Source organism: Buceros rhinoceros, unplaced genomic scaffold, assembly GCF_000710305.1.
Source record: "Buceros rhinoceros silvestris isolate BGI_N320 unplaced genomic scaffold, ASM71030v1 scaffold12566, whole genome shotgun sequence".
In the NCBI taxonomy this organism is placed as follows: domain Eukaryota; kingdom Metazoa; phylum Chordata; class Aves; order Bucerotiformes; family Bucerotidae; genus Buceros; species Buceros rhinoceros.
Window position 1 is genome coordinate 50769 of NW_010418152.1, and position 12966 is coordinate 63734.

A 12966-nucleotide genomic window follows, 5' to 3' on the forward strand; every position below is an offset into this window, starting at 1 on the left:
TGGGGCTGCAAGAGGCAAGGGAGGCTGCTGCTGCTCCAGCTGTCCAGCTCAGTAATGACTTCTTCCGTGTGGCGCTGATCCTGCCACACAGTTAACCTCTGAGCAAAGCAGGATGCTCGCTCGGGGTGGGTATTGCAATTCCAAAATCCACTGTGGTTTCAAACGGCAAAATCTGCTCAAATTGTTAATAAACATGGGACAGGGGGAGGCTTTTCAGAAATCCGAATTTAACTTCAGAACTTCACTTTCTTTCACTTCTAGTTTGGATTTTGAGTTTAAATTTTTTTCCCATTACCCCTGATGGTACAGTCATCCCTTTCTCTACTAGCACTGCTAAGTTATGAAATGGTGACAGATAGCAGTTGATATAATTTAATATAATTTAATTTAAAAATTATCAGAGCTGCCACTTAGTGCTAATTTAAAATCATGACCTTTTTGTCTTGTTATGCAGCCTGACACTTGTACGTGTCATGAAATATAAAAGAATAAAACACAGGGTTAAAAATATAAATTTGGGAAACCTAAAAAATGCAAAAGGAAACGCTGCCTAGTTAGGGTCTGCTCCTGCTTAGGGGTCCGCTCCCTCTGTCCAGTCCTGCTCAAGGTCCAGTCCTGCTGTCTCCACCCTGGTTTTGGAAGGAACAAGGACATTCTGCTTGTCTGAAGGAAAAGCACTCGTTTCTTTTTCCCTTCAAGCTCCTCTGCTGGTAATGAGCAGCAGAGCTGTTGCCTGCAGAGCGTGATGGACATGAAGCTTCAGGTGAAAAGGCACCCCAGTCCCAGTCAGGAGCAAGGGTCATGGCTGCGTGGACTGCTCTTAGTTTGGCTCAGTGGGTGACTTCTTGGTGCAAGATCTCAGCTGGTGATGGGTAGGTCATGCAAAGCTGGTTGCAGAGACTGACAGCAAGACAGAAGAAACTGCTTCTAAACAACGTTTTCCGCTCTCCTTCCCTCTTCATGTGTAAAGCTACCAGTGGGGACTGGTTTCCTCCTGCCTAGAGACAGAGGGTGCTGTGGACGACAGGTGCTGAGGTGACCACAACCCAAGCCAACAAGGGTGTGTTAGGAGAATGCAAACTCTCTGTGGGAGCCAGAAGCTTTCAGTTGTGACACTGGGTGGGACAGCTGTCATGGGCTGGTGGGCTGTAGTCACAGGGGTGCTTCTGGGCTCTTGTCTAAACAGAAGTGATGAACAAGTTCTCTCTTGTCCCGGGAGTACCATTGATCGGAGTGGTGTGCCGGCGAGGCTTCCAAATGGAGACAGACCCATCACCCTATGGAGGAGATTCAGACTGCAGGTACAGAGATGAGAAGTGGGAGTCCCCTGAGCAAAGTCTCTGCAGCTGCCTCTTCAGCAGTGAAGAAAAAGAATTCATCAGTAAAGCTCCAGTACCTTGCAAATGGCATGAGAGAACTGGTTTCAGGTTGGCTGAGGCCTCTGGAGAGGTTACAGACAGGTGTGATGCCCGTGAGCTTGGTGCTATCCTGCCTCTTGCTCCACTGCGCAGGGTGTTTGCTGAGTGGAAGGGAACACGGCTCATCTCCGAGATGTTGTCCGGCAGGCACGGGATGCACCCTGTAAGAGACAACCCCACAGCATCACAGACTGGTCAGCACCCGCAGCTGCCCCGGCAGCGATTTTGCTCTGGGGAAGAGTATTGTGTTTGCCCTTCAGCAGCATCACAGAGCCAGCAGGCTCCTAGCCCAAAGCGGGGTGACCCGGCCCTACCCCCCGCAGGCAGGGCCTGTTATCTTTGTGTGTGCCATAGCACCCCCTGCACCCACCTCCACACCCGGCACGTGGAGCTTGCGCAGGGAGATGCACAACACGTGACCAAACCGAGGAGATGGAGCTGGTCTAATGTCAGAGCTCATCTCCATACGCAAGGTGTTCAGGCTCCTGTTACAGGTGATGGCTGTCTGGGCAGGACAGAAGATCCAGATGATAGTGTATATGTTGGGGGGACCAGGCTTGACTGAAGTTTTCTTTGCTGTTGGCCTTGTGCAGCCCAAGCACGGCCTCAGGCGCAGGAGGCTGCATCTGGCCAGGTGAATGGCACCTGGGTAGCACCTCTCAGTGACCATACAGAGCATCGCTGCGGCCTCCCTTTCCTCGGCCACCAACAAGGGCAGTGTCAGGGCTCTGCTCTCTAGTGCAAGCATTACCTTCTCTAAATGCCAGTCTCAAAGCCCAGCTGGCACCATGCCCCTCTGGGCTCTTCATTTTGGACAGCTTCACCAAGAGCTCTGACGAGGCCGGGCTCTCGGCTGGCTCACTGCAGTTCTGCTGCCCTCACAGCAAGACTCGGCAGCTCCTGTGCATGTTCAGCAAGACACGCTGACAGGTCTGAGGGCTTAAGATATTTCCTGCTGTGTGTGGTGCGTAAATGGAAAGATGCGCTTTGCTCTGGGCAGCTGCACAGGTCAAGAGGGAATGGCAGGAGGAAGCCTTTCGTACAGATGTGCCCCTAGGAGTTAAAGTCTTCCTGGACCCCTGTCTGCTCTGAAGGGAGGAGGCTGGCATACCGGGGGTGTTCCTATGCCAGGCAGAAAGTCACAGTCACTATCCTGCGGGCAATTCTCCACTTCTGTGTGTCCAGAATGCTGTTTCAGGAGGCAGAGCAGCAGCTATGGGGCAGTGGACAAGCACCCCGGCGGTACAGCAGCCAGCTGACGCGGGTAAGTCAGGGGCTCAGATTTTGTGTCTCCAAATGTCTTTTTTTTTCCCCATTCCCAACTGTCCAGTGTGTGCCAGAGGATGACTAGGCCTTTCATTCCCCAGAAAATGTTTTTAGCCATAAAGCCAGTGGAAACAAGTTTAGAATAGAAAAATCAGGTAGTACTTTTTTTTTTTTTTTTACTAGTATAGGAAACGAGAAGAATAATTTACCAAGGCATCAGCATAGACACTGCATCTCTGGGCACTGCTAATTTAAGACTGGATTTCGCCTAGAAAGCTGACATTCATTTTGGACAAGTTCTCTAAGTTGTGTCACTGGGAGGTCAGTTCAGACATTGGCCTCTTGCTTTGTAGCTCTCTTCTGGACAGTGCTTGAACTCACATACCTGCTCCTCCACTTGCAGACCCAGAGGTGCCTGGGGGGTGGATTTGGGGTCTTGCAGCTCCATCTTGGTGGCTGGCCTTTTCCCTGGTGTGTCAGCCTGCGAGAGGTACTCAGAAGAGCCGTACTGTTTCCTTCTGGAACTGGGCACAAAATCTTTGCTGTCATCCTATGTGAAGGAAAACAAAGAGGGTTGGGACTCGGAGACTAAAAAGGGGTCTAAAATAGCATGGGGTTCCTGGTCCTGGGATTGCAGTGCGAGGTGCTGGCTTGAGTCCCTTTGCCAAGGAGGAACTCAGGCCACCAGACCAGGTCTACCACATTCTCACTTCTGTGCTATTTCATAAAGTGGTTTTTTTTGTTTTTTTTTTTTTTTTTTTTTTTTTTTTTTTTTTTTTTTTTTTTTAAGTCATCCATTTTAACCCAAGTTAGGGGTGTGGACTCCTCTCGTCAGCTGAGTGACCTGTGCTCAGCCTGCATGGCTCGCTGGGCTGAGTACTGGTATCCCTGAGGGACTATCAGCAGAAAATCCCACTGTTTAGTGACTGCACCCTGAATCTCCCATTTACTTAGTAATGAGGCTGTGATGTGGGAGTGTCCTACGCTGTTTTCCTGCTACATGGCACTTGTAAACTCACTAATGTTTTCTTGAATGTTTGCAGAGACGTTTCTGGGATCATACCCTGGGACTCAGCCGCCGACGGTCTGCCTTGGGGCTGGTTGAGGCACCCATGTCCTTTACTGAGGCTGCAGCCTGCTGTGTGCCATGGTGGGGTGAGGAGTCCCTGGCACCCTCCAGCTCCCCAGGAAGATGGCAGTGCTTTTGCTGGTGCTGTCACTGGCTGGAAAACCTTATTCACAGGTTCCAGCACACTGTAAGGCACCATCACATCAACATCGGACGCAAAACAAATCTTCACAACAGTGAACGTACAACTGCAATAACGTAATCAGCTACTGGGCACAGAGCAATAGCCACACCACTCTGCTGAGGACAGTTTCAGCTCTGCCCATGTTGGGGATGGCATCGTGAAACACGTTTTACTGAAACACGCACTGCACAGCCTGGGAAGAGGCTGCGGGTACCAGTGGAACAGATTTTTGTCCCTGCCCTGTGTCAAAAGGACAGCAGAGAAGGTAGAGGCATCAGCCCCCAGGCCTGGCAGAAAAGCATCTCTGAGCTGGATGCCAGGCTTTGATGGGCTCTCAGAATGAAGCAGTGACGTCTGTGGGTCCCAGGGGGCAAACCTCACCTAAGCTGGCTCTGCTGTGGATGAAATCCAGCAAACACTGGACCTGACCTCTCCTTTCTGAGCCAAGCCCTACAACAAATGTGAGATGTGAGCAGCAGCAGCAGCAATATGTGGTGAATACGCACAACAAGGACAGGTCCTACAGGGACCTCCAAGCAACCATGGGCTAGGGCTAACCACGGCAGGCAAAGCTGCTTAGGAAAGTGAGGTGATAATTGTAATTTAAGGAACGGCAGTCATCCTGATGGGCCTGGACAGCTTAGCAAGGGCCAGGCACTTCTCTGTTTCTGATACAGCAGCTGTCATTAGAGATGAGGCCCCGTGGTGAGCATGTAGGAGCTCCATCCCTTTGGGCAACTGACAGTGTCAGTCTGTCTCTGCTGTCAGGCAGCGTGAATTTATGACTATCAACCCAGGTATGCTGGTCTCGGAGAGTTTTGTAGGTAAAGAGCTGAGCCAGGGCCATTGGGCTGGCCGCTCCCCATGCATCAGCGGTGCAGACCAGTACGTCCCAGCACTGCACCAGAGCTGGGTCAGTGCAGAGCTCTGCATGCTCCACGGCACCCGAAGGACAATCAGCTGTCCACTGACAAGCACCTGGGAAGCTGCTCTGAACGGACTGCGACCCCCGCGATTCGTACAAAGCAGAACAGAACCCGTGGACAGAAGTTCTGAGGGAAGGATGAAATGCTGGTGTGGTGTGGCTGGCTGCTTGAGCAGAAGCGGACATGCCGTAAGCAAGGGTGACGTGGTGATGGATGCACTTCTTATTGGTCCCTAAAGCAGAGGAGAGAAGGGGCGAGAGGCAGCATATCCCCGGTTACTGTCAAGGAGACCTTCCCATGAGGCCTGCCCACCACAGGAAGGTACCCATAGCTTCACGTGAGGAAGAGCTGACCTTTAGGGTTTTACCTAATTTACGGAGGACATATAGCCCAGCTCCAGGGGAACTAATGTCACCACCACAAGAAGAACAAATTAACTGCACTCGTCTGGCACTGCTGCCGGCCACTGCCTTTGGGCTAATGCTGGCACTGCACATTTCCAGCTGTCAAACATCACCCGGGAGAAATAGTGACAATTAGCGAAGCCCAACAGGCTGCTGGAGTTCCTGCATCTCCTGGGGCTGGCTGCGAGCACCAGAGGGAGCTGCTCCTCAGCACCTACTGCTCTCTGGGTCCTGCACAGCAGCCTCCAAAGAGCTGCTGCTCCTGCAGCACAACACCAAGAGCTGCTGATGGCTCCTGTGGCCGCATTAGGGGCGTTTGCCCACAGCAGCGGTACAAACCCAGGAGGCTGAAGTTACACCTTGTGCCTTGGCATCTCTTTGCTCAGCCAGGGTCCGTCCCAAGGGCCAGGCTGAGGCAGCAGCGCAGGAGCCTCCAGCCTGCTTTTGTCTGCTGTGCTGCAGCACACGGTCAGACGTGGGGAGGATTCCATAGAGGAGAGGAAGACATATTTTGGCAAAACCAGCACAGACCCAGTGTCTTCTAAATAGGATTTTTAAGGTTATTTCAGACTCTGGAAGAGGTGGCAGTGACACCTTCACAGGAAAACTGAGAGTGCAACGCCAGCATAGCTCAGTGCCAAGCCTTCTGCTGGAGAAAGAGCTGCGTCTTTAACGGAAACACAGCTCCCAGCAGAGGCAGACTGCTTGTGATGATGGGAGACCTGCTCTAAGTCTGGAGATACCCTTTGGAGGCAGATACCTCGGGGATTTTCTCCAGGGCATATGCTCAGACAGAATTTGGTGCATGCAGTGTATCTGGTACCCGCAGTCTTCCAGGGTAACTTCATGCTCCTCACTTATAAGCTAAAAATCTACTTAATATTTCTGACCAAAAATTAATGTTTGTGATGATGGAGTGTCAGTTTGGTTTTATTTTGAAGTATGAAGCGGAGAGATAGCAAACTGAATGCTGGGTGAACTAACCCTGCAGTCGCTTTCCTGACTATCACTGCAGACATGAGCAAGAAGGACATTGAGGGGCTGGAGCGTGTCCAGAGAAGGACAGTAAAGCTGGTGCAGGGTCTGGAGCACAATGTGCTGAGGAGCAGCTGAGGCACCTTGAGGGTTGATTAGTCTGGAGAAGAGGAGGCTGAGGAGAGACCTCATCACTCTCTACAACTCCCTGACAGGAGGCTGGCGCGAGCTGGGGGTCAGCATCTTCTCCCATAGAACAAGTTGACAGGATGAGAGGAAGTGGGCTCCAGTTGCACCAGAGGAGGTTGAGGTTGGATATTAGGAATAATTTCTTTACAGAGATGGTGGTGATACATTGGCCCAGGCTGCCCAGGGCAGTGGTGGAGTCCCCATCCCTGGAGGTGTGGATGTGGTGCTAAGGGACATGGTTTAGGAACCCTTAGGAAAAATTTCTTTACAGAAAGTCTTGCCAGGCATTGGAACAGGCTGCCCAGGGCAGTGGTGGAGTCCCCATCCCTGGAGGTGTGGATGTGGTGCTAAGGGACATGGTTTAGGAACCCTGGCAGTGAAGGGTGAACAGTTGGGCTCGACAGTCTTAGACATCTCTTCCAACCAAACAATGGTGTGATTTTGTGAAGGCTGGAAGCTGGGCTGATTCATCAGGGAGAGCCAAGACGACCACGCAGAGGTCAGGTTGCTCTGCCAGGTACACTTCAGGCACACCACATAGTCAGCAACTGGCAGTGACCCTGACCCACAGAACGTACTGCAAAGCTACACCCAGCCCTGGGTGGGATGATATGGGGAAGATGGGAAAGAAATGTGTGAGTGCCCACTGTTTAGAGCTCCCTGACTGACCAGCTGTGAGCCCAGCTGCAAGTGGGGACCTCTTCAGCTGTAAGAAAGACTCAAGGTTGTGGGTGTTGTGAAATCAAAACCCCAGATAAAGGGAGGTGCAGGGATGGATCTCCTGTTTCCCAAGCATATAAGCTGCCGTTATGCAAGAGGGCAGTCTCAGTCATGTCAGTTCTGCCTGGGCTCAGGAAAGAGAAGTACAGACTGTGACCTCAGGAGACCCTGGCCAGGAAAACGAGGTATTCTCAGTGTCCAAACGTAGCTGGAGGGCCAACCTGCATTCATAGCGCCAGGCACCAGCCTCTCTGCCAAGCAAAGCAACAGTGCAAACACTTCTGCACTTCTCATTGCCAGAGAAGTGGAAGACAAGTTTTGCAAATGTAAAACTCCTCTCACATCTTCGCTATCTCATCTTTGTCAATGCCAGAGGAATTCAGTTCTGAATCTGTCCCCCCTGCCACCAGCCCAGTCAGATTACTCCAGCTCCTCCTGGAGACTGGCAACGGCAGCAGCTGCAGCAGGAACCGGCCTGTGCTTTAAAGGTCTGGAGGGCAGGTGGTGCCAGTGAGCTTGCCTGAAACATGCTGGACCTGCAGCTTCAGTGGCAGCGCTGGCTCACTAGACCAACTAACTGTCCGTGTGTGTCAGCCCTGTCCCGAGGAACTCTCCTAACTGGTGCCAGCCAAAGGACCAGGACAAGAGCGCAGCCATCCCCGTGGCTCTTCTTTTCAGGTGCACATCAACAGACTAAGGAGGGAGCAGCCCTGTGGAACCAGCCACCACTCAAATGTTGACATGATGCCTGGGAAGCATTGCCAGAGCGTCTGGTTTCACATGGGGGAACTCTTACTGACAGGAGCTGCACCTCTCATCGTGGTGCAGCTCTTACCAACAGGAGCTGTATCTCTGCCTGAATGACAGCCCTCTGCTCGTTCCCATCACTTTTTCATACAACTCCAGGTTGACAGTGCCATGCACAGCCACTCTGAAAAGCATACCATGTCCTAGATAAGCTGTGACTATGTCTTCTCTGATCTTGGCAAGGCCAAAAGCTGCTGTATAGCTATTCACATGGTAGTACAAGACCCAAGCAGATGGATCTCATTTCAACAAATCTAAATCGGGTACTTCACATGTGAGAAGCTCCACTGAAGACAGCAGGGAGAGGGCAACAAGTCAGGAAATAAGCTGGAAGAATTTCAAATCAGGCACCCTACAACTAACAAAAGGCAACTTGGAAAACCTCATCGAAAGTCAAGAGGGTTTCACATCAGATACTCACAGGTAGTGTGGTCCGGTGCCAAGCAGAAGCCGCTGTCGGATCACTTGCATAGCTCCTGCGTGTTGGCAGTTCAGATGCACTTAGGTTACTCTTGGTCCTTCGGGACCCCAGTTCAGGGGCACTCCAGGAGTTCACCGTGGCACTGGTCCTTGGTGAGGTCTGCTCCAGGGAGTTTGTTCTTGCACTGTTCCCTTCCATTTCCGAGAGGTCCACTGAGGACCTACACACATCTGTAGTACTGGAAGCTGCACTTTTCTCCACTTTGGCTTGAGAGTCCTCTGGGGAATGCAAGCCTTGTCTTGTTCTCCAGGAACTTCTTACAGTGACATGTTTTGTTTCGGATGAAGCTGCATCTGAAAAGCCATGGCTCTTCCAGCCGATCGTCTCTGAAGGCAGCTCACTGTTTCTCTCCGTGAGTTCAGAAGTCTTTATCACAATGCTGCTTCTGGAGACCACTGTTTCTGCTTTACTTGCCGGTGCTGCCTCTCCAATCCGGTCCGTCTCAGATAATTTCAGAGCACTTTTATTAATCGATATCTCGACGGGTGTGGAGAGATTGTTTGCTACTGGTGAAGGCTCATTTGGAGCAACTCTGATGTTGCTGGTTGTAACATGCCTTTCCTTTGCTGCCGTATCTGCGCTGGTCCTTGGAGCTGTTGGCTCAGAAGGGAAGATTGTGATGCTGCTTGTCATTTTATTCGTCACCATTTTAAAAACAGACTTCTGTTTTTCTGACTCTGCCTCAGACACAGTCCCTCCCATGACTGCCTTCAGGTCCTTTTCAACAATTGCTGGTTTAATGACAGCTTTCGATCTCAGAGCTTCTCTCGGGCTGAATGACCTTCTGGACCTAAGTCCTCCAGTGCTGGCATCCAATGGTTTTAAACACTTGGAAGAGTCTTCCTCGTTTACAGTGGTTTTGTCATTTTCAAAAAGTGATGCTCTAAAAACTCCCCTGGAATTGGAGAACTGCTTGGAACTCACTTTCTTTCTTGTCTCAAGATCTGACTGAGTGGTTGTTTTTTTGGTTCTCCCTGATTCATCATCCGAATTAAGTTTTTCCTGGTTACTTGGGATGGTTTTGGAGTCCCTTTTTAAGCCAGCATTTCCATGATCCATTGCTGAAGTTGAAGAGTGTTCCGTGTCTTCTTTATCAAGACCTGTAAGAATCTGCAGAATGTCTTCCTGACTCCTGGAGCGATGGGAACACTTTGTTAGTGTTGAAGGCTTTGCACTTTCAAGTGATGTGTCTGCAAATTCCTTTTCCTGGGAGATTACTGCTCTTTTAGCCCTCCCCTCCGAGGATTGTCTGTGTGATGCAGCAGAAGTGCTCACTGCTTCTGCTTTAGAGCTGGTGGAGTCTGAGGCCAATGTGTGGGAGGAGAGGTGGTACCTGTAGGCTGAAGCTGTGCCGTTGGAAGAGGTGTGATTACCCCTGGTGAGCAGTGTGTCCCCCGAGCAGTCACTGACTTCTGCCTGACTTGTCTTCAGCTTCTCAGCCAAAGAAGCCACTGATTCTCTTTTACTTGCCTTTTCATCCCGTGCATCGGCACCCGTTTGGCAGTTGCCACGGAGCACCTGAGATGGCTTTTCGGCCTTGGACCTCAGGCCTGTGTCACCAGCAGGTTTGGAAGGTGCTTTCCACGATTTCTGCTCCTGTGCAGCAGGAGGGTATCGGCTGAGGACAGACGGCTGGTCTTTTGATCTCTTCCCCTCATTCTGCATGATGCAGCCTTCCTTCTGACAAGAAGAAAAAGTGGAAAGTACAGATTTGTCTTCCAGTCTTCTTGTATCTGTCACAGCAGTGTCTGAAAGGGCAGAGGCACCAGATGCTTTTCCAGCTTTTCTGTTCAGTAAGCTTGGGCTGGGCACCTGCTTACCACCGTGGCTGTAGCTGTCATTACTGGCAGAGAAGTCTCTGTTCCTTGCTCTTTCCCGGCGCTGCTGCGGTGAGAGCTCCCTTGGCTTGTGCTTGGCAGCTGTCAAGTCAGCTGTGACACCTCTGTATTTAGGTCTGTCATGCTTTCCCCTGCTAGAAAAGCTTGTGTCTTCATTTTCAACCTCTCCATTCTCCAGATCTTTCTGTTTCTTTATCTGCATTTTTATTTCTTCTAGCTGACCCGTTAAGAGTTTGTTTTTATTCTGTTCACTCAAGTAACTGTCTTGCAGGTCATTGTTTTTGGCTTTCATTTTTTTAAGTTCTTCTTCTAAAGATTCAAAACGTTTGATCTGAGTTTTAAGTTTCTCAATTTCTTGGGTGAGATCTTTCACTTTGTTGTCTTCCTGATTTTTATTCTTTTGGTTTTCTGATTTATTCCTGGCTTCATTTTCTACATGTTTCAGGTAATCCATACTTCCCTTCCTCCTGGTCTCCTTAGAGGGCAACGCAGAAGTCAAGTCATCTTCAATTCTCAAATCATTTCTGTCCAGGAGATTATTTGATGACCTTTCTAGCAAGTTGGATGCATTTCTAGTTTGATCTGCCCTATTTAGTTTATTGTTTTGTTCTAGTTTCTGTGTTAGCTCCTGGATTATTTTTTCATTTTGCTTTTCTCTTTCATTAAAGTGTTTTCTTTCAGAGATAAAGCTCAGCGCTAAGGATTTCAGTTTTTCTAACTCGCCTGTTAAGCTCTGCTCGGTTTTATCCAGCCTGTCCTCAGATGCTTCCAGTTCTTTCACTTTCACTCTAAGTATTTCTAATTCTGTAGATATCTTTTTGGTCAAGTTCTTTTCTTCATTGAGGCTAAGACACAGCTGCGTACAGTCGTTCTTGCTCCTGCCAAAGGCCTCCTCCAGCTTCTCCAGCTCTGCCATTCTCCTTTGAAGGTGTTCGATTTCTGACTTCAGCTCTCGGGTCAGGCTCTCTTCCTCTTCAAGTTTTTCTTTCATTAACCGGCAAAGCTCTTCAGCTTTCCTAATTTCTTCATCCTTGCCTTCAATCTTTTGCACGCGTTTCCGCAGGGCTTCAATGTCAGCCAGCATGCTGGAGTTGCTGCCTTCGGCCTGGATAACTTTGTCCTGGAGGTCAAGCAGCTCATCCTCCGCCTTCTGCAGATTTTTGGTTGCTTCCTCCAGTTCATCAAGGCGGCGGCTGAAACTCTGCAATTTGAATCGTAGATGCCGATTTGAGGTTTCCTTGTAACCTGTAAATTCTGCCATGATTATTTTTTATTCCTTTTAGTCGAAGGCTTTGCTTAGCCTGGACGAATTGTGTGGTCTTTAACACCTTGTGTATTCCTGGCACGTCACCGTTTCTTCGAATGAAGGCAATCTCACCCTGAAAGAAAAAAATGCTTAAAATCAATATAAGAGCTCAGAATATAAATATTCTCACTCTCTAAGTTAGACTTTAAATGTCTATATAAATAACTCTTCAATTAAACACATTTCTGAGTGCTAAATTAGGAGAAATGAAACTGTGGAGAAGAGCCACAGTCCATTTACTTTGGTTATACAAGGTTCCAAAAATAGCCTGTTCCCCATAGCTGAGGGCAGGAAGTGCCCTCCTCTGCTGGTCAGCACAGCCGGTGGGGGCACAGCCGGCGCACCCTCACCCCAGGGCTTAACAGGCTCTTGGGCTGCTGAGGTTCATGCACGTGCAGGACTCAGGTCCCTGCACAGGAACGTGCTCAGGCAGCAGACACCTCCCTCTTCAGCGCTGCAGCACTGTCCTGGAGACGCCTCTGAGATGAAGATTCAGGAACCATAAACAACCCCTGGAAACTAGAAAATGCAACCCCCGGCCATTTGGTGTCCCTGGAGGATGGGGCGAGCCCCCCCACACCCTGCCTGCAGATCAAAGCTGTGAGAGCTGCTGCCAGTCGGCACTGCCCGTCGCTGCCAGTATTCCTCCTGCAAGCTGCTCAGCAGAAATCGTTCACCTGGGTTGTAGTCGCATTCCGAGGACACTGTTTCAGCAGTTTCGAGCTTCTCCCTCCTGTTTAAAAAACTGTGGTGCCCTCAGCTGCCACCCACTTGCCTACCCAGGAGACAAGGAATTGCGAGCGCCGACGCCTCTCCTCCGGCTGCACTGACAGCAAGTGGTGACGGGAACACGCGGGCACGTCCTGACGCATTACTCACAGACCTCTTCCCCGCTCTGCTCAGAGGTGGCAGGGCTGTTTGACACAGCCCCCTTGGTGCTTGGCAGGGAGGGGGACCAGAGCAGGTCAGAACAGCTGCGGGGAGGATCTGAAGTCCCGCTCAGCGTTACCATCATCCTGTCTTGGGTCTGAGGCACAGCCCCAATGTGCGTGAGCGCTGCTGCAAACTCAGGGGGACGAGGGTGGCTGCAGCCCCCTGCCTGCACCCCTGCTCAGGCTGGCTGCCTTGGAGCAGGACTCGGCCTCCAGCGCTCCTGTGGAGCTCCCTGCAGAGGAAACGCTCCGGAGTTTCCTATTTCGCAGTGCCAAGAAGCAAAGGGCAGGATGTGGGGAGGAGGCAGCGCTGGTACCGGAGACTGGCCGAAGCCTTTACTGGAGGTGATTCACTTCCTGCTGGGCTGGGGGGGCCACGGCTGCCCACAGGCCCTACCGCACACACCGGGCACCCCGCGACCCCGCTCCCGAGGGACCGCCCTCACCCTAG

The 12966-nt window shown here is 50.8% G+C and overlaps 1 protein-coding gene across 1 annotated transcript; it reads right to left on the reverse strand.

The window, feature by feature from the left end:
• Window positions 1-1540: 1540 nt before the first annotated feature.
• On the reverse strand, window positions 1541-11538 carry LUZP1 (leucine zipper protein 1). The gene is made up of 3 exons (XM_010138427.1): window positions 8380-11538; window positions 3070-3234; window positions 1541-1579 (listed from the first exon to the last, which is right to left on the reverse strand). Exons 1-3 carry the CDS (start codon window positions 11536-11538, stop codon window positions 1541-1543), a joined length of 3363 nt encoding a protein of 1120 aa, XP_010136729.1.
• Between the last annotated feature and the right edge of the window lie 1428 nt (window positions 11539-12966).

What these genes read in the sequence shown, in the direction of transcription:
- LUZP1 (XM_010138427.1), bottom strand. Translation starts at nt 11,538, where the DNA reads ATGGCAGAATTTACAGGTTACAAGGAAACCTCAAATCGGCATCTACGA. An exon ending in GGCACCGGACCACACTACCT is followed by an intron (nt 3,235 to 8,379) that starts GTGAGTATCTGA and finishes TCCTTCACATAG; the next exon opens with GATGACAGCAAAGATTTTGT. An exon ending in GTCTGCAAGTGGAGGAGCAG is followed by an intron (nt 1,580 to 3,069) that starts GTATGTGAGTTC and finishes TGTCTCTTACAG; the next exon opens with GGTGCATCCCGTGCCTGCCG.